Source organism: Acinonyx jubatus, chromosome D1 (genome assembly GCF_027475565.1).
Source record: "Acinonyx jubatus isolate Ajub_Pintada_27869175 chromosome D1, VMU_Ajub_asm_v1.0, whole genome shotgun sequence".
Classification (NCBI taxonomy): Eukaryota; Metazoa; Chordata; class Mammalia; order Carnivora; family Felidae; genus Acinonyx; species Acinonyx jubatus.
This window is the reverse complement of record NC_069390.1, coordinates 112,239,603-112,263,759: the sequence shown is the minus strand read 5'-3', so window position 1 is coordinate 112,263,759 and position 24,157 is coordinate 112,239,603. Positions and strand designations below refer to the sequence as shown.

Genomic DNA, 24,157 nt, shown 5'->3' with positions numbered 1-24,157 from the left:
ATTTTCCCAAAGTTTATGGTTGATTGTCCGTTCTGTAATACTTTGTAATATTTCAAGATTGAGGTTAGCAGTTATGAAGTCTTAAAAACATTCTGAAATTTGAAAATGCAGGTCCTGAAGATGAAGTCTGGGAAGAGACCCGCCGGGGGCTTGGCCTCCTGTGTGTTGAGAAGGTGGTGTCTTTTCAGTAATTGCTGAGACCATAGCTTGCTATCATAAAGCTGACAGGACTGATTTGTTAAGTGAAACTTGAAACAGTTACTATTTCATAGTCTAAGCTGCACAGACTCTGAATTTTAAAATACAGAATATTTTTTTAAAATCCTGTCATATTTTTTAAGGACTTTTTTTTTCTCCTTACCTTCTAGAAATGTTATTAAAAGTGGAGGAGACCTTGGGATTTCAGTAGTTGATCACAGAGAGAAGAACTTCGCACTGCTGTTCTGTTTTTTGTTTTTTTGGTTTTTTTTTTAGCCGCCCTGCCCCCTTTTCCTGGGAAACAAAGCCTGTTTTGTTTTTCCCCTGCTTGTGAGGTCTCTGCCAGGCCCCTGTGGGTGCGCTGCCCTGCTTTGTTGAAATGCGTGAGATACTGAGAAGGTAAAGAGCAGGATGCTTCTGGAGGGAATCATTGCAGCTTCCGTAGATCACGGGGTTGTTTGAGTTGGTCACTGAAATACGCTCTTCATAGGGAAAGCTTGTAGCACTGTTTGTATCCACAGGTAACAGCGTTTGGGCAGACACAATTAAGTCCTCACCACTGTCAGCCAGAGAGACCATATCTGTTGCTAGTTTTGTGCAAACTTCTGTTCAGTTCTGCAGAGTTGTTTTTTCCTTCATCTTTTGCTCTCCTGTTTCTCCTTTTATGTGGGTTTTGAATAGTTAAATAAGCTTAGATCTGAAAAAGAGCCTACCAACCAATTCAGGAGCCTTCAGCAGCCCTCACTGTCCTTGATGATCACCACTAACAGTATTTAATTCTGGAAAACTGAAGGGAAGCACAGGATCCTTCCCTCTTTATTTTCAAGCAATTTGTTATTGTCCATTTTCACAACAGTACATATTTATATTAATTTGTTAAATGTTGTATTTCTTAATAAAAAATCCAGTGGGGAAAGCTGAATTTTCAGATGCTTCTTACTAGATGAAATATGTAAGTGTATAGCTCGAGAGTCAGTTTTGCAATCAGTCAAGTTATTAATGGGCTATTTCGTAGAGGTTTCTTGTTTAAATTATTTAATTGCTTGGAACCAAAAACATATTTTCCCCAATAGCTGTTTGTTCTAAGTTGCACTTTATGAGGTGTTCACTGCATGTGATAGGTTCTCAGATCATCCCCTCAACTCCTCCACACTGAAATAGCAAATGTATAGAACATTTCTGAGGGGAAATATATCGAGTACTGAGTATTGTGCTGGAATGCCAGGGGTGTCTTTCACTAAAGGAGAAGGATGTCTCAGGGTTGAGTTAAGACTCCACTACCCATTTTTTTCCGTTTAGATCTTACTGGAAAGATAAATATTCCTATCTCTGAATTGTAGTGTACTGACAAACCCCGGGAGTGGCCTAGTTAAGTGGGAGAAGGCAGAGGGCAGCATAATTATCTGTAGGACTAGGAATCTTAAAGTTTAGGAAGAAGTGCCCCAGGGAAGGAACAAGGTAGCATTTATGGAGCACCTCTTGTCCCCAGGGCCAGAGTGTGTGCTCTGCATAGATTAATCTCCACAGTGTCTCCGAAAGGGACATACAGTATCCCCAGACACAGTTGAAGAAGCTGAGGATTAGAGGAATGACTGAGTTGTGGGGTTGGTTTGACTACAAAGGCAATGTGTTTGGTATTGTGACAATACCTGTTGGTGACAAGTAGATGTAAGCAGCTGTATTAAATGAGATTGTTGATTCCAGACTTAAACGTGTTTGGAAGCATAACGGTGTCCTGAATAGCCTATGATTTAAATGGAAATCACAATACAGATTGTGGCAGATCTTAGCACTTAAAATTTGGGGCTTATTTTTTTGTATCCATTCCCCTACAAAATACTAAACTACAACCGTGATTATGAAACTTTAAGCCATTTATTCTTTCTAAAGACAGATCATAAATAAATATGATTTTTGTTGGGCAGTGTAAGACAACTAATCCGGCTTTGAACAGCATGGAGCAGCAGGTCCTGTTTTGACGTCCCATCTCTGCTCTGCCAGACAAAATACTAAAAAGAGATCACCAGAAAGACATGACTAGGGTCATAAATTGCGGAAAATAATCTCTGTGGGTCAGAAGGTAAAACCCACATAATACAGTGAGCAAGGGCAGGCAGGTTTAGGGGCCTCGGGTCCTGAGGATGTCAGGAGCTCAGAGTGTTATGGACAAGGGAGACAGGACAGCTGTGGGCCTGGCCTAGTCCAAGAGCGAGGACTCACCACGCATCAAGTACAAATCTCAGCAATCCGTACACAGACCCTGTTCTTTTAACTACAGTGCAGTTAAATTAGATTCCTATGGGGCGCCTAGGCTCACTAGGTTCAGCGCACTAGGTTTAGCATCCACTAGGTTTAGCGTCCGACTTCAGCTCAGGTCATGATCTCGGGGCTTGTGAGTTCAAGCCCCGCCTCAGGCTCTGTGCTGACAGCTCAGAGCCTGGAGCCTGCGTCAGATTCTGTGTCTCCCTCGCTCTCTTCCCCTACCCCCCTTCTCAAAAATAAATGAATGTGTTAAAAAAAAAAAAAAATAGTCCCAATAAAAAAAGTCAGCTTCGAAAAATGTATATGGTTTGCCCTACCAGCCATTAACACATATCATTAATGTTGGGATTAAAATTGTGGCATCTGGGATAAGATTAATGAATAGAAAGTCCAGAAGCAACGTAATGTGGCAATTTAGTCTGATAAAAGACGTCTTTGGGGGAAGGATATACTTTATGTGGGTGGTGTTGGGCAAATAGGCATGAAAATATAAAATCAGATTTATTCACTCCATATTCCAGGATAAATTCCAAGTGGAGTGGATTGAATTGCCAAATAAATACATAAAAAGAAAGTGAATAGCTTTTGGATTAAAAAGTTGATGAATTGCTTTGTCATCAGGGAGTGGGGAAAACATAGCCCAAATTTCAAAAAGACTGATAAATTTGACTGCTTAAAAAATACAATTATATGGAAAAAGCAAACTAAAAAGAGAGATGGTAAACTGAGGGAGATTATTTGTAACATATATGTGACCACAGCTGTCTCCCCCTCGTATATAAAGATTATCTAAAATAGAGAACGTAAAGAAAGACTAGCAAGTCTCTTGGAAAAGGTACAGACACAATTGGCATGAAAAATGCAAATGGCCCTTTAAAATAGGGAGATGGATCAAACTTTTGAAATAAAACGTAGCAAAGTAAAATGACATTGACCAGCCATTTCTCACTTTTCAGATTGGCAGAAGTCCAAAAGTTTGGCAAGGATTTCATGGGGAAAAAGGACTGTCCTACATCACTGGTAGGGATATAGCCAGGTACAACCCCGGTGTGGGAGGGAAGAAGCAGGGAGACTTGGCAAAAGTACTCATTTTTAACATGAAGTCAGCCACCTCTCCCAACTAGGGCTCCACCCCAAGATAGAGTAACAAAGAGACAAAATAATGTGTGTATGAGCTTATTCTAGGATAGTGAAAACTTAACAGGAAATTGGTTGAACGGGATACTAATAAGCTATTTTAAAAAGAAAGTGAGAGAAAACCCCTATATCCTGCTTTGGAGTGGTCCCAAGGATATGTTGTTGGTGAGGAAATAACAAAAAAGGCAAAGTGGAGACCAGTAGAAAAGTAGCCTTAGCGTACATGCTGCCCTGTGTCTAAGAAGTGTGCGTGTGGTTGCGTCGATTTTGCAAACACTGGTGACTGTTGGCTGTGAGCTGGTCAGGGTGGGGGAAGTAAGGCAGGTTTCTCCAGTTCGAGAGCACAGTGTCACAAGTGAATCCGTAAATTGAGTTGGTGGCCATGTGACAGGGAGAGGGACTCTTAGGTAACTAACCCACAGTGATGTGACCGTATGTACCTAATGAATGTTTTGAGTCAACAGTGACAAATTAGAAACTTGTAATAATCATTTTGTTGGGCATAAGTTTAACAGTCTGGGGAGGGCAATACCTATTGATGTTGTTAGAACCAGGTTTTTCAGCATAAGAGAAAATGCTTATAAGATCAAAGAATCCAAGTAAACACCCCGAATGGTAGGTACTGAGATTACGTCTGGATGCAAGGCTATGATGTTTGCTTCAGAATAATCGGGGAGACAGCAGGATAGAAGGGACTCCATGTGCGTGGATTAGGATGCTGCCTGATGAGCACGTGAAGATCTGTCACCTATGTTTTTTCTACTTGTCTCTCTGTGGAAATTATTTGGAAACTTTGAAACCTGTTTGGAAGCATTACAGTGTAGTAAATAGCTCATGAGTCAGATGGAAATCTCAGTAGAAACTACAAGTATTGGGAATGGAACAGTCATGAGTTATACTACTTGAAGATGTAGGACACTCAGGAAAAGCACGACTTAAGGGTACATTTATTGACTTAAATCCTCCAAGAAAAGATTTAAACTAAACGACTTCAAGTGAGGAAGTTAGAAAAAGAACTGGAGAAAGCCTGGAGAGAAAAGGCGGGAGCCTCATCACCTACTGCACACTGCCCACCCAGTAGGCCGGACTGAACGAGGCCGTTGTGCATGAGTTTGGCCTGTAACGGTCTTTCCTGCGATGTCCTCAGCTCCGTGTCAACACACGTGGTGCCACAGCACGGGTGGCCAGTCTTCGGTGGAATTTGCTCGAGTTATACATTGTCTTCACTACTTACATTTCTGCCTCAGTGAATACTCGACTCGAGTTTTTTTAGCACCGACCTTGTTCTAGATGCTGCAGAGCCCCGAGGATACGTAGGCCATTCCTGTGCTGGCGCCTGGAGGGACGAGGGTCTTAGCGCATCGTGGATGCTGCGAAATGCCGGGCAGTTCACTCAGATCTCCCAGAGTTGGCACTTACCAGGCGGCCTCTGTGGCACAGCCGAGGATGCATGAGAAATTGTCGTGAGGAGTTGGGTACCTGCCTGGGGCAGCAGTGGGTCGCAGGAGCTGTCCGCGTACGTTAGGTCAGATTTTGATGGTGAGGGTCACAAGAGAGGTTGGTGTGTAATGTTCCTTTCTTCGAATGCCCTTGTGTCAGGATTGTGTTGGCCTCGTGAATGCTGTGTGAAGTGTGTCTTGTTTGCTGTTGTCTGGAGAAGGTGGTGTGAGATTGGTATTCTCATTCAACATTTGTGAAGTTGTTTGGGCCTGAGGTTTTGTTGGTCAGTGTGTATTAACGATTTAGTGGAAGCAGGGACCCAAAATCTCACCTTGAACAGTTCTACACGTGTCCGAAAAGGTGATGTGTCCTTCCCATTTTCACATAATAAAACTTCTCTCCGCGGGAAATCCAGTAGAATAAGGATCCACCCGTTTCTGATTGTCACATGGTTACAGGTTCAACTAGGAACCAGCTCCTGAGTCTCCCTGGGCTGTGTGAGGGGACACAGCGGTGTTGCTGGAGATGAGCCTCTGCTGTCCAGATCTCGTGGGCTTGTTCGATCACGAGCGAGCCTCCCGTCGTGGAAATCTGCTTGTGTGTTAAGGGTTGATCATTTTAATGGGGTTTGCTGCTCTGAATGCTGAGTGTCATTTTGTGGGACTTGCATCTTCATATTTGTCATAAACCCTGTGCTCACGTCATTCACACTCCAGAGGTCACCGCAGACATCCCTGCCGCTCAGTCCTTTGTCAGCCTCCCACCTCTAGAGGCAGTGGACAAGACAGGTCCCCAGCCTGCGCTCGATCCTCTCTGAATGTGCGTGTAATGCGTCCTGTGCTTCCTGTGACATGCTCTGCTTTTACGTGGCATGTCTTCTGCCCCTGTCGCTGCAGGTGAGAGCGTCTTCTTGTTTCGGGCTCTCACCTGGCTGGCATCTCGTAACGGCAGCAGGGGTGACAGCGAGAACAGTAAATTAACCTAACCGTCATCCTGTCGGTGGCTTTCCTGCTACACTGACTGTGCCCAGATGCTTTTGAAAACCTGTCCTTTGCATTTACGATTAGATTTTTAGGACCGATGTTTTGTTTCATTTTAGCCGTGAACCAGAGGGTCGGGCAGAGCGCCCCGGCGAAGCAGCCCCCGCCCCTGGCCCCGCAGAGCCCACCGGGGGGCGTCCTTGGCAGCGGCGGCTCCAACCAGCAGATGCGGCTGCAGCAGCTGCAGATGGAGAAGGAGAGGCTGCGTCTGAAGCAGCAGGAGCTGCTCCGGCAGGTGAGGCCCCAGGTTAGAGGCCAGCCTTCGCTTTTCGGGCTTCGCTTCCCCGCGCGTGGGTCGGGGGGCTCGGCACTCTGTCACGGCTGGGGTGACGCAGACGACGCGCCGGCTCCGTTCTCGTCCTGCTTCCCCGACCCGGCCCCCATCGCGGGTGGGTGCCTGTCCCCCCTGGGCTGCGGAGCCGTAGACGGCGCGGCTCGGACCGTTTTGCCCTCGGGACCCTGGCGCGTCCCTCGGAAGACCCCTTTTCCCAGAGATGGAAGTCCGTCAGGGGTGATAGGTCACTAAGGCGTTTCTCAGAGGACACGTGGGATTCGGCGTGGCTGAATCCAGGGTGTTTGACTTAAAACGTAATACACGTTGCCCCCAGTTGAGAAGGTCCCTGCGCTGGTAGGCCCGGGTGCGGCCTACCCCTGGATGGCTGGGAACCTGTCAGGACCTGTCCCCGGAGTTTCCCTTCAGAAAGTGCCGCTGGTCTTCGTGTTCCACCAGGGCAGATGGTCCGTCCCCTCAGGATGCGCTGGGCCCCGCCTTGTTCCGGAAGGCGAGCTGAGGCCACAGGGTTCAGACACCGGGGATGCGGTCTTAGAGTCACTTACTGTTGAAGTGTTACGTCAACTGTTGTGACAGTCCACACGACAGGGAGTGCGATTCTGAAAGTGCGGGAGGCGAGGGTCCGCGAAGACAAAGCCTCCTCCTCCTCCGTGTCCTGAGTTCTCTTCTCGGGCGTCAGTCACCACCAGTTTCTCATTCTGTGTTTCCAGACACATCCTCTGTGTTCACAGACGTGAAACACGTGCATCCGCTACTTGTCTCGCGCTTGCAGTGTGCCACGTGTGGAAGTGACCGCATCGACCCGGGTGCGGGCGCTTCTGAGGGCCGTGCGCTCACAGTGTTCCTGGAAACCGTGATTTGAGAAACTGGAGCCCTGGGGAAGGAACCTAAGCCGGGGAAGTCCCAGACAGACTCAGCTTGAGGCCGTGCTGCCCGCGACCTGTCGTGTAACTCGAGCGTGCTTGGCGCCCACAGCGGGTCCTGATGGCAAGGGCTGTGCCAGGGCTGGTGTCAGGGAGCCGTCGTGACGGACGGAGCGCTTACGTGCCCTCGAGAGGGTGCAGAAAGGAAGCCGACGCAGTTCACTGTGTCTCTTTCCAACAGATTACTGGAAAGGGAAAATAATTTTCCTTTAAATTAGATTTTATCCTCGGAACAAGGGAATACCATCGAGGATGTAATTATGTCTCTGTTAGAAGAAAGAACGCAGCGTTTCACTCCATCACTGATCGGTCCTAGGTGGTCTAAGGAAGGACAAGGCTCAGTTTCACACACGGGGTGAAAACCATCAAAACTGAGAAATCTCACTAAGAACAATTAGTTAATTGCCAGTGTCAAAATCTTAACTATTTTAAAGTGTCCTGAGTTTTTTAAAGTCTAGAAATGGGCCGTCCATCATTATGTTGCATTCCGTAGATCAGCCTGGGCTTTTTGTTTGTCTGTTGTATTGTCTTGTTTTTTTTTTTTTTTTTGTGATGGGCGATGCTGCTGTTTATAAAACTCTTCCTCCCAAAGAGTTTTTCCAAGTCTTTCTCTCTCTCTTCCTGTGGGTGATGGGTCCTGGCCAACATAGCTTCCTTTATGGGTAATTTCTTTGTTTCTTCTTTACTACTGACTGTGTTGTTGTCTTTTCTTAATGTGGAAGTGACAGATATCCTCTATTCTTATACTAATAGTCTGTTTGTTAGGATTTTTTGGTTTTGTTTTTTGGCAATCAGTATAAATTCATTATGTCTTAAGTCTTTTGGCTTCCTGTGAATTTGTTAGTTTCTCTTATCACTGAAACATTAAATTATATATTTTTTCCTGCTTCTGATTCTCAGAAGCAAACAATCTACCTGACCAATTCGCATTTTATTTGGGTCCTGACACCTCAAGCCTTGCTGTCCTGTCCTTGCTGTTGAGTCCTCGGGGAGGTTTTGGTTTCTTGTGACTCCGTCGGCTCCCGTCTTCCTCGGTCTGCTGCTTCCTGGGCTGGCTTGGGAATCCTGTGCTGTGGTCATGTGTCTGGATGAAATTTGTAAGTCAGCCTACACAGCCAAACCATGCGGCTCAAAGTAATTTTTATCCATCTTATTTTTTACTCTTAGGCAATGCGGAATATCAATCCCAGCTCAGCAAATTCTCCAAAATGTCAGGTAGGCTCTTACTGATGTTTTAGCATTGAAAAAAAGAAAAAAAAGATATTAAATTAGGAAAGTGAGATCCTTGTGCTCAAGGGGCCTGTCCACACTGAACGTTAGCTCAGGTATAACTTTTGAGCCATCTTTCTCCCAAAATAACTTAGGTTCATATTGCCGCTCCCGGAAAGTCTCTGCTGCCTGCTTCCCGCTCACTCCTCCCAGGAGGCTGCTAGTTCTCATTTTGATTCCATGGAACTCTTGTTTTATTCCACATTTGAAGCGTATTATGTCTCAGTTGCACATCCCATCAGCCTTCAGGTGTGCCTGATTTTCATTCGCATAGCTTAAAATAGTATTTATGATGATTTAGGATTTATAGGAATTAATCATTAGAACAGCAACAGGGTGACACAGATTATTTCCCTGGTTAGGCCACTGGAAGAAATCTCAAGAGTCATAATGGTGCTCTTAGCAGAAACAGTTTTTGCAGGGCATTTCATAGGAAGAAGATCACGATTCTCAGAAGAGAGGAGGGTCTGCTGGGGTAGTGTTTTGGGTTTCTTTGTTGACGTTATCCACATTTCTCCCTGATGAACCCCAGAGAGCACTGGTTGAGAAGGCATCTTACGGGGACGGCAGGACTGTGGCCCTGTGTCCCTTTCACTGCAAGCACTTGTTTGGTTCATGGGAAGATAGACCTCTGTGCTCAGGGTTCACAAGATTGGAAGGACTGAAGCCTAGGGGACGCGGCTTGTGTCTCAGGTGGGCAGAAGCAACCAGGAGGCGCCGTGTGGCCACTGCGTCAGCGTTAGCGGCGGAAGCGGGCTTTGGCAGGGCCCCTCTTGGTTTGGATGTTGTCACCTTGACCGTGGGATACCACCCTCCCAGAGACTAGGTAACTATGTGAGAGGGAAAGCAGTTCCTTATCCCACAAATGTTTTCTTGAATCAGGAGATTGTGTGAGGCGGGTAAGTCAGGACATTTGCTTCGACAGCGGAGCACGATCCTGCCCCGAGAGCCGCTGCTCGCGCGTGCGCCTGGAGGCCACGGTTGTGGACCTTTAAAAGGAGAAGATCCGTGCCCTTGCTTTTTCTCCGGAGTGTTTATGAAAGAAGGCCAGCTGATGCCTGAGATTTATTTAAGCCAGAACAAGAAACCTGGAAGAGGTGTTTTAAAATCAACCTCGGATATGCTGGAGGATGAAATAGGATTTGTTACAGGAGTTTTGGTCACTGTGTTTCCCTGACAGTTGTGGAAATGTCAATAAATGTTAGGAAATTTGGCACGGGGTTAAATTTGAAATAGCTCAGAACACACAGAACATGGTAGTGTTTGTGTCAAGCAGGCGTGTGTGTTCTTGCGTGTTTTCTAGATGACCTGATAGAGCCAAGGAACAAGCTCACAAAGAGGAGCCTTGTCTTAAGTGCGGATGGCTTCCTGCAGGGTTTCCAGGATGATCAAGAAAGCCAGGAAGACCTTTCCAGTCTGGAGGAACCGGACCTGTAAAGGAATAGTGGAGGAAAGGCGACGGGTTATTCAGTAGTTCAGTGCCAGTCACTGTTCAAAGTTTTCTTTTACTTTTCTAATAGAAATTAAGGGCAGATGAGTTCCCAAGCAACAGGAAGTCAGTGTCATTATTTTATAATTTTACATACGATCATATACTACGTTCAGATGCCGTGGGATGTGGGAAGGTACCAAACTTCACAGTGTTGCTGTCTTTCATTTTTTCCAAATAGGATTAACTAAACAGATCTGCACAGCAGGGTTCTCTGGTCGTGTAAACTGATGACAGTATGCGTGAGGTTAATGTAGAATTCTGAAAAAGTAAGATAACTTTAAAAGGATTGGTAGATCTTAGTTAAAGATGGGAAATAACCACCTTAATTTATTAGGATTTGATTGCAGAATTTTGGAAAAAGTTGTCTTCAGAGCACTTAAAAATTTTAATTTCATTTGGATTATTCACTGTTTTTGTGTTTGAAAAGCTATTTGTATCCTCAGAAAACACTTTTTGCAACTACAAACGTCACGTCCGCTCCTGAGGCTGAGCCTGTAACGCTCACGTTTCTGGCCGCGTCTCTTTCTCGTCCATCAGTTGGAGACCTTCCGAGAGGGTCGGGTGCCGTGTGCGCTGTCTGTGGTTTTCAGTTCCATTTCTGTTTCGGGGTCTTTTGAAAGACATATTTTGAGAAAGATTGTGCCCCGAGTGTGGACGCTTTTGCCTTCTCCTGTTGACTCCCGCCCCGCTGGCTGCGTGCACTCTTGCGTCCGGTGGCCCTGATCCCACTCGTGAGCGATCCCCCTTCCCTCTTGCCCAGTGAGACTGTCCGGTTCCCCTTCGAGGCCTGGACGTCAAAACCCGTTCTACGTGGCCTTGTCAGAGTCCTTGAGACCATTCAGGAAATAGAAACAAGACAGCTGTGCGTAGTTATCTTAGCTTTATTTCTGAGCAAATAGCTGCTTCGGTCTTCATAGAAATGATAGCTGTAAGTAGTTTGCCGCTAATGACTTGGCGTACTTGCCATTTCTTGCGGGTAGTGCTAGATGCACCCGAGGGTGAGACCCACGGTGTCTGTGTGGAGGACGTGACGCCACACTGGTCGCCTGCAGTGGTGAAGAGGGTTGGATGTCCCTAGTTTCAGCCACATGGAGCAACGTAATACCACTGCTCAGGGTCACGTGAAAACAATGGCTGTCTTTTTTTCCTAGAATTTAAGAACGGTAAAGAATTTGGCTTTTTGTTTCTCCAAGTTGTCTTTCTTGTTAAAGCTGTTTCAGAGTTGACTTTGCCCAAGATTATCTCTCCTCTTTTTGAAGTCCTAGTACTGAATAAACCATAAATTCATTTAGGTGTTTCCTCATCAATTTTTAGATTGTATTTTTAATAAGCGTGTTGAAAATTCTGATATACTTCACACCCGCATATTCTAACATGTTATCTCATTTGTGTTACTCATTAAGGTCTCTATAATTTTTTTTAATTTTTTTTTTAACGTTTATTTATTGTTGAGAGAGAGAAAGAGACAGAGTGTGAGCAGGGGAGGGTCGGAAGGAGCGGTAGACACAGAATCAGAAACAAGCTCCAGGCTCTGAGCTGTCAGCACAAGGCCCAACTCGGGGCTCGAACCCGTGACCCGTGAGATCATGACCTGAGCTGAAGCTGGATGCTTCTTCAGTGACTGAGCCACCCAGGCGCCCTGAGGTTTCTGTTATTTGAAGAGTGTTAAAATAATGTGTATTACTTGAATTGACACCATAATTAACAAATTACTGAAGACCTAATTCTGGAGATCTTTCAGAAAAAGTGTTGAATCTCAGGAGAATGCTGGGAGCACCAGACTACAAATCTCTTTTGGACAACCCCTTTCAGATTTTGTTATCGTACTGTAGTTCTCAAAACTGCCCCAGATCCATGTGTACAGTTTTTTAGTAAAAAATGTTCTGCAGCTAAAGATAATTTGGTGAATGGCACACATACTAAAACACCAAAAGCATTCTAATCATTGACTGAATGTTTTCGTCACTTAAAATGTAAGGAAATATTCTGTGTTTATAGCTGGGTTGGGAAGCGGGGTCTGGCAAGGTCTCTGGAACAGTGGAAGAAACGGCCTTTTTTTACCCTCTGTTTTTAAAATTATGGACGTAACCTGCTATCACTAACACAAACTGTTATAAGATGTATATTTTTAGAGTTACTCTCCATTTCTAAGTTTGGATTTCTGGTTCACTAAACTAACCTTCCTTAAACAAGTTGATTACCCTGAAAAAAACACGCCTTCAATCACGCACCATGTATTACCCTAAAGTGGATGCACTGTTAACACAGCTCAGTGCTTGCTTGCTTAAAGACAGACTTGATTTAAAAAAGTAATTGAAGTTGACGTTATATTTTATAGAATTTTCTCTAAGTGGAATCATAACTTTTCACCTGTGATTATTTTGAGATCCACTCATGTTGTGTCCGTACTTTTTTTTTTTAAGTGTACGTATTTATTTTGAGAGGGAGTGAGTGGGGAAGGGGCAGAGAGAGAGGGAGGGAGAGAATCCCAAACAGGTTCCGCGATGTCAGCGAAGAGCCTTACACAGGACTCCCTCCCATGAACTGTGAGGTCATGACCTGAGCCAAAAACCAAGAGTCGGATGCTTAACTGACTGAGCCACCCAGGCACCTCTCTCTTCTTTCTTTTTATTGCTAACTACTATTCCATGGTAGGGCTATCCTATGATGTTTCTCTTTTCACTTTTTGACAGACATTTGGGTTGTTCCAAATTTCGACTTTGTGTAGACATGTGCTTTCGTTTTTCTTGGATACCCTAAGAATTCAGTAACCCAGAAATGTTCTAAATGTTTCCAGACTGATGACTGCTTCTGCTGCCTTTCTCCTTATTTTTCTAAATGATGTGAAGCAAAGTACTCATTTTTTATGGGGGAAAAATATTTTAACTACCAGATATATATTATCTTAAAGTGTCTTTTTCACCCTGTGGGGAAGGATACTGCTATTTAAGCGACTGGAGGGAAACGTAAAAAGGGCCAGTGGCTTCTGGCGAGACCCCAAGTCCATAAAAGTCCACGACGTAACGAGGGCCAACTTGAGTTTGCCCTCACAAGCCACCCCGGAAAGTTCCCTTTGGACCAAGCTGGGACCATCCGTGTTACTCACAGTGCAGATAGCTGTGACTCCCAATGTGTCTGTGCCACATTAGCTAAGATTTAGAAGCTCGCTGGGAAAAGCTGCCGCATTTTTTTATTATTACAGAAGAAAAAGAGCTAAAAATACTTGCTTCATTTAGAAAAAGTCAAATGCTCTAAAAGAACTTTTTGACCTTTGAAATACAGAAGCATGATTAAATTTTGGCCAAATTTCCTATAACTTGTTTCTCCGTTTTTGAAAGTCTGTCAAACTATTTATTCTAACTACCTTTGGGAAAAAAAGAAGCTTAACAAACTTGTATTTTTAGCTTAGTATTCTAATTTTAGGCATTTGTTCACAGTAAAAGACTCCTTAGAGATAGACATAACTTTCAACATGAAGTGTCTCAACTGAAATCAGTTTTTATAGATGATCCAGTTATGTCCCCAAACTTGTTTTGAAACGTCTATGCCAGATTCACTGTCCATATTTGTCCAGAGTGAGTTCTGCTAAAACTACTTTATTGCACTAGAGCAGGCTTATTCTATACAGGTTCGTATCGATGCATGCCGTATAATGGACAAAAGGTTTCTATGGAATATATTTTGTGACTAAAACATTCAGCTTATGTAGCTTTTTTCATACCTATCCAGTTATTATTATTTTTCTCTACAGTCACTTGCAAAAGGTCTATATGGCTCTGAAACACAGTTCAGTATCGTACCGCTAAAATTCTTGATTTTACGTAAGTTGGTTCCCTTTCACATTTCCATTTCTTGGCCAAGGGTACAAGCAGTTGTAAGGTTGCTTTCAGTGAAAAGCCGGGATTTATCAGTCACTGCTGACTCCACAGGCCCTTTCCTCCAGAATCTGACGAGGCAGAGCATGGAGTCAAGCACTTCCCCAAATTTCCGTGTCACCTCTGAGGCCTGCCTTCACAGGACTCTCTGTGTGGGTGTGTGGTGCGTGCACATGTGTTTGCGCGGGAAGCACATAGGTTGTTCTCTTTGGGCTCAGTTGAGCTCCAGTCATAAGTTAAGGGGGAAATAAGTTGGTCTGTTACCCTGCGTAAATGCGTTTGGTTTCCTTCCCCTGTTTTTGACAGTTTGTTTCAAATATCAACAAAATTTTTCCATCTTCCTTATTGAACCCAGTGGAATAAATTATATTAACAGCAGATGGAAATACAAACATTGAGAATTAATGACTTGGGGAGGGGGCTACCAAGTTGACTTTAATTACTTAAAGCAGTTTTGTCTTCAGCAAATACTAGGCTGTGTTAAGAATATCCATTTTTGGGTAATATGTGTATAAGTACTCATACATCATTTATCCTCAGTAAAACTGTTCAGAAATTACGTAGGGCATTTAATCAACTCTGTTCTTTTTGCTGTGTCTAGAAGTTTCAAAACTGGGCTGAATATTCCCACCTTGCTTTGGTTTCTGTGATCTGTGTGTATATGTGTCACTGGCCTTAGCACGTTATGTTTGTTTTCATGCCGCTGGCAATGCTGACGCCCCCACCCCACCGACACCAGTGCAGTAAAATGGCATTTTCTCCTGAGCCTCTCGGACTCACTTCACATGAACCCGACACGGCCCCTGTCACGGCCCCCGCACAGATCGGATGAGAAGCGCGTCTCCGTGGGCCCTTGTAGCCCTCAGGCGGCTTCAGGCACATCTCCAGATGAACTTCTTTGCGAGTGTTGGCGGCGGGTCTGTGGCGGCCGCTGACCACAGCAGTTCAGCTGTCAGAGACGGCGGCCGACGAGATTCGGCAAAGTGGTAAAATCCAGAGCAGCAAAAACATGGAGAATCTGCGCCTGACAGTTAGCTTTAGCTTCATAAAACGATGTCGAAAAAGTGGGAACTTCATAAACAAAAGTAAAATAGAAATTGGTTAACATAAAAGTCATAGCCAATTTATTGGTTATTTTAGTAACGAGTCGGAATAGTGTCAGGTCCTGTGTTTGCTCTGCAGAAACTGGTGCCTGCCTTCTTTGATAGGAAGTAGAAAGCAAATGAGGCTCTCTTTACAATATTTGCGAGGTACTGCCGTGTTCTGACAGATCTCCGGCTCCCTCCCTCACAGAACTCTAAGCATCAGCTTCATCCAGAGCTTACAATACTCGTCGTTTTCAAATTTCTTCCTATTTACATCCTCATGTTTTAATGGCAGCATAAATTCTTCAGAGCCTCAGAAGTTAAGGTATTATGCTCCAAAACCGTCCATTTGTTCATTCATTCAGTGTGCCCTCAAGGAACAGAGGAGGAAGGAAGGAGGGAGGGAGGGAGGGAGGGAGGAAGGAAGGAAGGAAGGAAGGAAGGAACTACAATATTGTGTGATAAGTGTTAAGATCATGTTATACCTGTGCTCAAACTATTACAGATGTAACCTCTCTCTGTCCAGTCTCTCGAAGATGGAGATGGGATCATGGCAGAGAGCTCCCCTCCCCAGGGAAGGGAACAGAGTCTTAGATAACAGAGAAGAGAGCAAAGCGCTCTAGTCGAAAGGCGGGTGTGGACAGCAGGGCCGAGCTACAGACCCTCGCAGTTCTGAAGTTCTGGTCACTCAGCGGGAGGGGTTGGCGAGGGTGGAGAGCATGGACAGGGGACAGATGCAGCGAGTCCCCAGAGGCTGCTGGGAGAGTGGCTTGGCCTTCGGCAGGGACAGGGGAGACTCGGGGACGAGTTAGGAAGAGGAGTGCGACTGGGGAGAGCTTTGCGAGAGGAGGAGGCAGAAAGCCAGACGCCTGGACGGCCTGTGCGTTCCTACTGACGTGGGACAGACGTTTGGACGACCTTGACTGCGTCGGGCTTGAGAGCGTGTGGGACGGTGACGGTGGGGACGTGAGAAAACAGAACATCACAGAGTGGGACTGTGGCCATTCAAGGCCAGAGACCATCGATTTAGACTAGTCTGGACAGCCGTGTTTTTCTCTGGCATTTCTTAGCAATCCTGTTGTAGAAATGGAGGAAGCACGTGTGTGGTACTGACTCGTGGTGGCAGTTTGCTGTGAGGTGGCCTCTTGTGTATTTCAGACGATCAGCTCAGAGCTCAGGCTTGTATCCCTGCGTCATTACTCACGGTGGCCAAGACCTGAGATCTGTCGAAGTGTCCATTTAGCTGCCCACCACTTACCAACCTGAGTGTCCTTTGACAGTTGAATGGATGAAGCGGTGTGTGTGTGTGTAAATCCTGCCATTTGTGACAACACGGATGGACCTGCAAAGTGTTAGACTAAGTGAGAGAAGTCAGTCAGAGAGACAAATACCGCATGGTCTCCCTTACGAAGTGGAATCTAAAAACCAAAACAAAAGCCAAGTTTGTAGATAAAGAGAACACATTGGGGGATGGGGGATGGGGACCAAAAGGTGCAAACTTCCAGGTATAAAGTAGGTCACGGTGACCACAGTTAATAATTAACGGGATAATAATCGCATATTTAAAAGTTGCTAAAAGAATAAATATTAAACGTCCTCATCACAAGAAAAAAAAACAGAGCTGTGTAGGGATGGTGTCTACTCAGGTGATTGTGGGGGGTCACTTCGCAATGTGTACTAACGCTGAGTCTTTGTGTTACACACTGGAGATTAATGTCGTGTGTTACTTACACCTGAGGGGTTTTTTTTAATGGGAAAAAAAAGGGGAAGCCACTCAACTGGAACAGGAGGAGAGAGGAGGTGGGTGGAGGTCACACAGGAAGCTGGTGGGCAGAGCACTTGTGGTCCCAGAAGGCAGGAGGAGTGTGTGTGAGATTTCTGGGGGAGGACTGTCCGTGCCTGCTCCGGGGTGATGCAGAGGGGTTTAGGGGTTGAAGTACAATGGTGGTCACTTTTACTGCAATTCAGAGATCCAAGAGTTTGGTGACAGATGATTAGGTAGGCGTTGTGCACAGGTGTGACCCAGGGTGAGCCAGTGCACTGAAGTGACACAGTGATCACTGTCCCAAACGTAACTCGAGGTTTTAGAGGTAGGTTTGGTCTTAAACCACACAGTCTCAGCTGTACAAGTGGGTGACGGAGGTGGGTGTGGGTCATTGGAATCTGGAAGATTGAGGAGCAGTCCTGTTGAGCGAATCATTCACTTGGTAATTGATGTGTAAGTAACCAGACATAACAGCGTGTCTTATAACTAAGTAGCACTGAAGTAGTGATGAGCATGAGTGGTAATTTAAGATATTTGCAACTACATTATGATATGAACATGTTTTCCATTGATGGAAAGTCAGAGGGTATAACAAACACTGCTGTTTAGTTGCCTGTATTTGTAACTGAAAAAAAATGCTAGATTGCAGTTGGAAGTTGGTGAAAAATAAAGGTGGCATTTTCTTTTCTTCACCCAAGTTCACAGACCCTCTGCATTCTGTCATGATCTTCCGGTTAAGAAACCCCCGTTCGTAGGCTGTTGTATTCAGCAGGCGTAGACGTGGTTCAGTGGGAGGTGGTGCAGGCTCAGACTGCAGAGGAGGGAGGAGGGTGCACTCTGTGGGGGCGGCGTCCTTTGGAGTCAAAAGCCACATTTCAAGTCAAACCAGAAAGCCAAGAGAGAGGAAGCTGCACACCTGAGCTTTAGGAGAGCTTGAGAGGCAGGGCGGGGACCCAAGGGGAGTAGAGGAGAAAGGGCAGAGCAGCAGAGAGAGGTGCGTGGCCTCGGCCGGGCTTGTCTGGGTGCGCGGGTGCAACCCCAAGTCCAGCAGAGAGACTGGCGGCTGCTCAGAAACCCTCCGATGGCGTGTTTCTGACTTTATTCCTGGTGCAGACTCAGAGGACAGTTGGCGCGTAGAAGTAAACTTGAATTCTTTTTTGCGAGACCAGAATTGCCGTCGTGCCCGGTGGGCACGGGGAGGGCGGGCTTGGGAGTGTCTGCCAGAGTAAGAAAAAATAACAAAATGAAGTTAGGAAAGTGTGTACATTTGGGGGATAATAAGACTAGATCAACTTTGAATTTATGCAACTTAATTTTCAGTCATTGGAAATGCATGTGAGAACTTGGTCTTTCTGACCAGGAAAACTGTTAGCTTTGAAGTAGACAGTTTAACACTTGAACTTTGTATGTACTTGGCCCCCTAGTGTGCGTTTTATTTCTTTCATTCGAACAGTACATTTGTTGTCAGTAGACTGATTCTGTTTGTGTTTTTTTCCTCTAGGAATTAGCTCTTCGTAGCCAGTTACCGACACTGGACCAGGAAGGTGGGACTCAGAACCCAGTGCCTTCGCCTGGGATGTCTCAGGAGCTGAGGACAATGACGACCACTAGCTCCGATCCCTTTCTTAACAGGTGGGTGAGGGCTGTTCCCGGCCACTGAGAAGGGGAGCAGCTTCAGGAGCGTCGGGGGGGACGCCAGACAGCATTGCTGTAAATGGCGAGGACAGTGGAACTCCAGGTTCAGAGCCGGCTCCCGTGGGAGGACATGGGCCGTGGGGACCTGGGCACACTTTCCCAGTCACGTGTTGGCTTCTGTCTGTTGACTGACGGTGACTTAACACCACAGAGTCGGCGGGCACGTGCGTGCCCTTCCACGAAAGCAGACGAACGTGGTCCTAAACGTCCTCAGGCCTGCGTTTGAAGGATCCTGGGCAGGAGTTTCCCACATGAGTGTGGGCCCTGCGCTTTCGCTGCAGGAAGTTCAAGGACATGAAACGTAAGGTTGTGCCTTTTGTAAAAACACACAGCTATCAAAGACCCTGCTTCAAACTCACGCAGCCCACAGGTCCTTTTCAGTGAGTTCAGCCAGATGGGTTTCCGGCAGAAATGTCGGTGCCGTGTATGGAAGCAGGTCACACTCTGCGCCAGGAAAACCGTTTACAACTAAGGCTTGACTACGGTTCATTCTTCTGGGTTGCAAGATATTTATGGAATTTCGGTTTTTAAAAATAAGGAACAAATGCTGTCTTGTCTGTGTACTTTTACTTTTGGTTTTGTGTGTGTGTGTGTGTGTGTGTGTGTGTGTGTGTGTGTGTGTTTAACCAGTTCTAAGCAATGCACTTTTTAAACCATTTAAAAAATGTTTGGTTTAGGAAAGCTATCGTACCGTGCTTTCAGTCAACACCAGCTAAGCTGAAAACTTCGTGATCTTAGAAAAACAACATTTCTCTCATGTGACCAAAATCCTTAGTACCGTAGAAATCCCATAGTTTGCTTGGTGGTAAGACTGGCACTGGTGCCCTGCTTCCCAGGCTTGATTTCGAAGGCCATCGAGAATGTATTTCAAGTTTGTATTGGCTCCTTTGACACATCCAGTTTAAAGTTGGGCCAGAAGTTGAGTGTATTTACACAAGATTGCAGTCGTGAACTTAAACGAGGTTAATTTGGAAAGGTTGAAGCCAGAACTTTGTTTTTTCCCCACAAGGAAAATTCAGATCAGTAGAATCCAGGGCCCATTTGGAGACCTGTGTTGGCCCCGGGGTGCAGTTGGACTGTAGGGATGCAGGTGGACGGCATGTCCTTCTGGCAGCTGTTCGTGAAGATTCTCTTAGACCTTCACTGAAGGCTGGGCTGTAGTTTGAGACTTTCCTGGTAAAGGTCACGGGGTGTCCGATCGTCCATGCTGCTGTTGTGGGGGCAGTCCTTTCTCCACTCGGTGAAGTACCCCAGCTTCTAAAACCCGTCTCACTGTAGCATTTCTCTTACAGAAACTGGATGGCTTCCCTGTTGTCTAGTGTTCAGTTCACACGTATCTTAGCTCCAAACACTTGGGACCCCACCTTGCCACCATGCTGACTCTTGTCCCTCGTGTGGCATCCCGTGTCCCCTCTGCCCTGACACCCTCGGAGGTCAGGTTCGTGTCCTCTCCATAGACTTTTCCACACCCCTGTCTTCGCTCTAAAAACACTTTGCTCACTTAACGCCGGAGTGTGATTCGTCACCGTGTTTGTTCACCTCCCTCCTTGACGTCATGAGCCTCTCAGAAAGCATCATTCGTAGGTTTTTGTTGTTCCCTCTCTGTCTTCAGGGGCCTGGGCTCAGGCCCATCCCGTGGGAGCAGGTGCCCAGGGAGCATGTGTGAGGTGGTAGGCTGCAGGCCCCAGGAGTGCGGGCTCCTCGGGAAGAGTTGTGCATGGCCCCGTGAGTCAGCCCTTTGCCCCCGAGTGCCCTGTGCGTGGTGCGTGCGTGCGCTTTTGGTGGAAGGGAAACCGAGCGTATCCTGAGGGAGGCCTGCTCCAAGGCAGCTGTATCTTACACAGACGGTCTCAGACGCTCATCTGTGATTTCTTGTGTCTTTGTGAGGCTTTTGCGTCTTGCCAGAATCTGGCAGAAGCATCGGAGTAATCCAGCAGTTTCGGGGTGCAGGGTTGGGGGGAGGACAGAGCACCTGCATCAGGTAATAAGGGAGGAAATGTGGGGGGATTGGGTGTTCAACCCCAAGTGACTGTGAAAGCTGGTTTTCATAGCTTTAGGTGGGTTTTTTGGTGCACTTTTGTGTGAACTAAAGAGCTAGCTGCCCAAGTGTCCGGGCGTTGAGAAAAGTTACGCTTCACATCCCTGTCAGAGACCATCAGGAACCCCACTTTACCATAGATTTTTAAAAATGAGTAGTACCCCGATTTTGCTGTCCATGCCAGCTGCTGGGAGTGCCACGAGCTCAGGGCGATGTTCTGTTCACGCAGCCAGTGAGGAGATCTACCGTACTGTGTGCTCGAGCAGGCAGTGAGATCTCCTACTGGGTGCTCACACAGGCAGTGAGGATATTTAGGCCAGACTATGTGCTCATGAGGGCAGTGAGGGGAGATTGTGTGTTCATGTAGGCAGTGAAGACTGACTGTGTCTAACTTCATTAGCCTAAAGTTAAAATCCTGATTCATGTTTTTCTGTTTTTCCCCAGGGTGTGTGCCCTGTAGTTGTTTTCTTAAATGTGTCCTTTAGCTGGAACGATAAGGGTTCCTGTCTTAAGCTGAGGTGTTTGGGGTTTTTTCCCCTACACAGAAGCAAGGAGGTTTGGTTAAGGAAATTCTCACCTTGTCGGCGGTGACTCCGTCTGTTTTGGCCCGGTCCAAAAGGAGTTCTGGTTCTTTGTCTTGGGTTGGTGTTTCCTTCGCTTGAACTCTGCACGAGCTGGGGATCTGAGTGTAGTGCCAGCCTGTCTCGCCAGTACCTGGAGTTGCATTTTGATTCGATGCCTGTGCTGTCCCACCTGGGAGATGGAGACCTTGAAATAAGCAGACTGTGTGCACCCGCTCCGCCCCCCCCCCCCCCCCCGACAGAGATGGTGTTGCAGAGAGCATACCTACACAGAGAATTTCTGTCATCCAGGAACCTGTGGCTGTATGTTTTTTTCTTTTCTTTTCCTTAATGCTTATTTCATTTTGAGATAGCGAAAGAGAGCAGAGGAGGGGCAGAGAGAGAGGAAGAGAGAATCCCAAGCAGACTTGGCACTTTCAGCACAGAGCCTGACGCAGGACTCAAACCCACGAACCGTGGGATCATGGCCTGAACTGAAGTCGGATGTTCAACCGACTGAACCAACCAGGCACCCTCTTATTTTCTTTTCTTGCCACCTGACCCAGGACCTTCAGAGTGGTTTGGGTTCCTTAAAGCTGCCAGCTTCAGTCCGGGTTAACTTGTCTGGGGCACCTGGGTGGCTCAGTTAAGCATCCACCTGTTGCTTTAGGCTCAGGTCATGATGTCACCGTTCATGAGTTTGAGCCCCATGTCAGGCTGTGTGCTGATGGTAGTGCAGGATGCTTGGGATTCTCTCTGTCCCTCCCCTACTTGTGCTCACACATGAAATGTCTCTCTCGCTCTCTCTCAAATAAAGAAACGAACAGACTTTGAAAGAAAAGGATGAACTTGTCTGCCTCCCTTCCCTCCAGGGCTGTGTAAGATCCCAAAGGAGGAGGGGCTCGTTTCTTACGCTGCAGGAATGGTTCCTCGTCATCTTGGAGAACCGTGTTGGTCCTCAGCAGGCGTTCCATGTTTACCTGGAAATCATTGGAAGCCCTCGTGTTGCTCTGTAACTGTCCTGTTTTGTAGTGGCACCTACCACTCCCGCGATGAGAGTACAGACAGCGGACTGAGCATGAGCAGCTACAGCGTCCCTCGAACCCCTGACGACTTCTTGAACAGTGTTGATGAGATGGACACAGGTGGGTGTGCTTCATTCTTAGCGGTCCATCGGCAAGACATGGCAGGTCTGTCAAGCTGCTGTGAGCAAAGGCAGCTCAGAAGAAAACCGGTTAAGGGGCACCTGCGGGGCTCAGTCAGGTAACCTCTCACTTCAGCTCAGGCCGTGGTTTCGCGGTTCACGGTTCAAGCCCCGCATCGGGCTGTGTGCCAACAGCATGGAGCCTGCTTGGGATTCTCTCTCCCACTCTCTCTGTCCCTCCATAGCTCGTGTTCTCTCTCTTTCTGTCTCTCTCTCTCTCTCTCTCTCTCTCAAAATAAGTAAATACCCTTAAAAAAATAAAACCGGCTAAAATCCTGAAAACTTGATTCAGATCAAGCCTGCTTTGTTTCTCCATGGCACTTTGTAATCTGTTTCCCAGTGTTCAAATATCCTGGACGACTTAGCTCTGATGACGACTGGTGATGTGACCTATTTTAGCACTTACATATTGAGTTAGCTGGCAAGGCCTTTGAGGACCCTCTCTGATGACTCAGTTTCTTTCTTTCCTTTTCTTGTCTTTTTTTTTTCCTTCCCTCCCCTCCCTTCCTTTAAAAAACTTTTTTTTTTTTTTTTAACATTTATTCGTTCATTTTTGAGACACAGAGCATGAGCAAGGGAGGAGGGGCAGAGAGGGAGACACAGAATCGGAAGCGGGTCTCGAACCCATGAACTGTGAGATCATGAGCTGAGCTGAAGTCGGACGCTCAACCGACTGAGCCCCCTGGCGTCCTGATGGCTCGTGTTCTTAATCTTGGAGAGAGACTTCTGTCTGCGATCTGCTCGCCCTCTATCGAATGCGATTCGGTGTGCGCCTGCCCCTTCCCTGAGGGTTCTGCTCCAACTTAGGTGTCAGGGGCTCAGGAAACCAGGGGGAAAGACGAGGCTGTGGGGCTCACCTGCTTACTGTCAGAATAGCTGCGGGGCATCTTGCAGGAGCCGATCAAGGAACTGGCGAGCACCGATGGCCCTGGAGTTGGCAGCGAGCGCAGGGCATGCACTGGCCGAGAGACGGAGCAGCCCCCCGGTGGCTCCAGCAGCCAGTTCCCTTGCTGGCGGGTCGCTCATCCAGCTCACGGCTTCAGTGCTCCTGAGAGTGCACCCTGCCACCTTCTTTGCTTCCCTCAGACTCTGGTCCCCCTTCCCGTGCCCACACTTGAGACCCATCTCACGCCCAGCACGCTTCCCCTGCCCCTCCCCCCTCCCCTTTGCTCCTCTCCAAACCCCTGTGCCCTCCATGCTCTGTGCTGCTTTCCCGGGAGGTATGTGCCCGGGAGCTCTAAGGAATGCGAATGTGGTCATGCTCAAAAAAAGGTTTCCTGGCCAGGTAAATCAGGGAACCCTTAGAGGGAAGGCAAGGGAGGGTTATTTATTCACGGGCTTCTGGGAGGCTTGTTTTGCCGTGAGGAACGGGAATCTCCAAGGCCGGAATAGAGTTTTCATCCAGTCCTTTTACACTAGTGCTCCCCAGGGTGTAACACTGAATTCCGTACAACAGGAGGATCACAGAGAGAAGTCTCTCTCCAGGTTTAAGATTACGAGTCATTGGAGAGGGCCCTCAAGTGCCTGGCCAGCTAACTCAGTATTTTAAGCGCTGAAATAAGTCACGTTACCAGTTTTGGTCAAAGAGTGCTTAAGCTGTCCGCGCTGTTTTAAAACCGGGAAAACATCAATTTCAACCTGCCATAAAGTGTGCTTGAATTCACTCCACACCGTGACTTTTACATTTATCTCAGTTAGTGGTTTCTCTCTAGAAGAGCATCCAGTAGCGATGCACGTGTGTGATGTACGTGTTCTTTCTCTTACTGGAGATAGTCTTTCAAGGGATTTCGGTTTTTCCCGTGACCCCCTTCAGTGCTCAGTACATAGTAACAAGCAGTCAAGCTGCGGCTTTAGTATCTGAACCCATGTTGAAGCAAAAGTA

At 46.8% G+C, this 24,157-nt stretch overlaps 1 protein-coding gene across 8 annotated transcripts in view; it reads left to right on the top strand.

Moving 5' to 3' along the window:
• Nucleotides 1-24,157, top strand: part of YAP1 (Yes1 associated transcriptional regulator) — a 111,194-nt gene that overhangs the window by 83,161 nt on the left and 3,876 nt on the right. For 2 of the 8 annotated variants that reach the window (XM_053204194.1, XM_053204195.1), the window contains exons 5-8: nt 6,137-6,324; nt 8,460-8,507; nt 18,280-18,410; nt 22,104-22,216. In XM_053204194.1, the coding sequence (XP_053060169.1) occupies nt 6,137-6,324; nt 8,460-8,507; nt 18,280-18,410; nt 22,104-22,216 (480 nt within the window). The remainder of the gene's footprint in view (nt 1-6,136; nt 6,325-8,459; nt 8,508-18,279; nt 18,411-22,103; nt 22,217-24,157) is intronic. The other 6 variants (XM_053204196.1, XM_053204197.1, XM_053204198.1 and 3 more) reach the window with 3 other exon arrangements.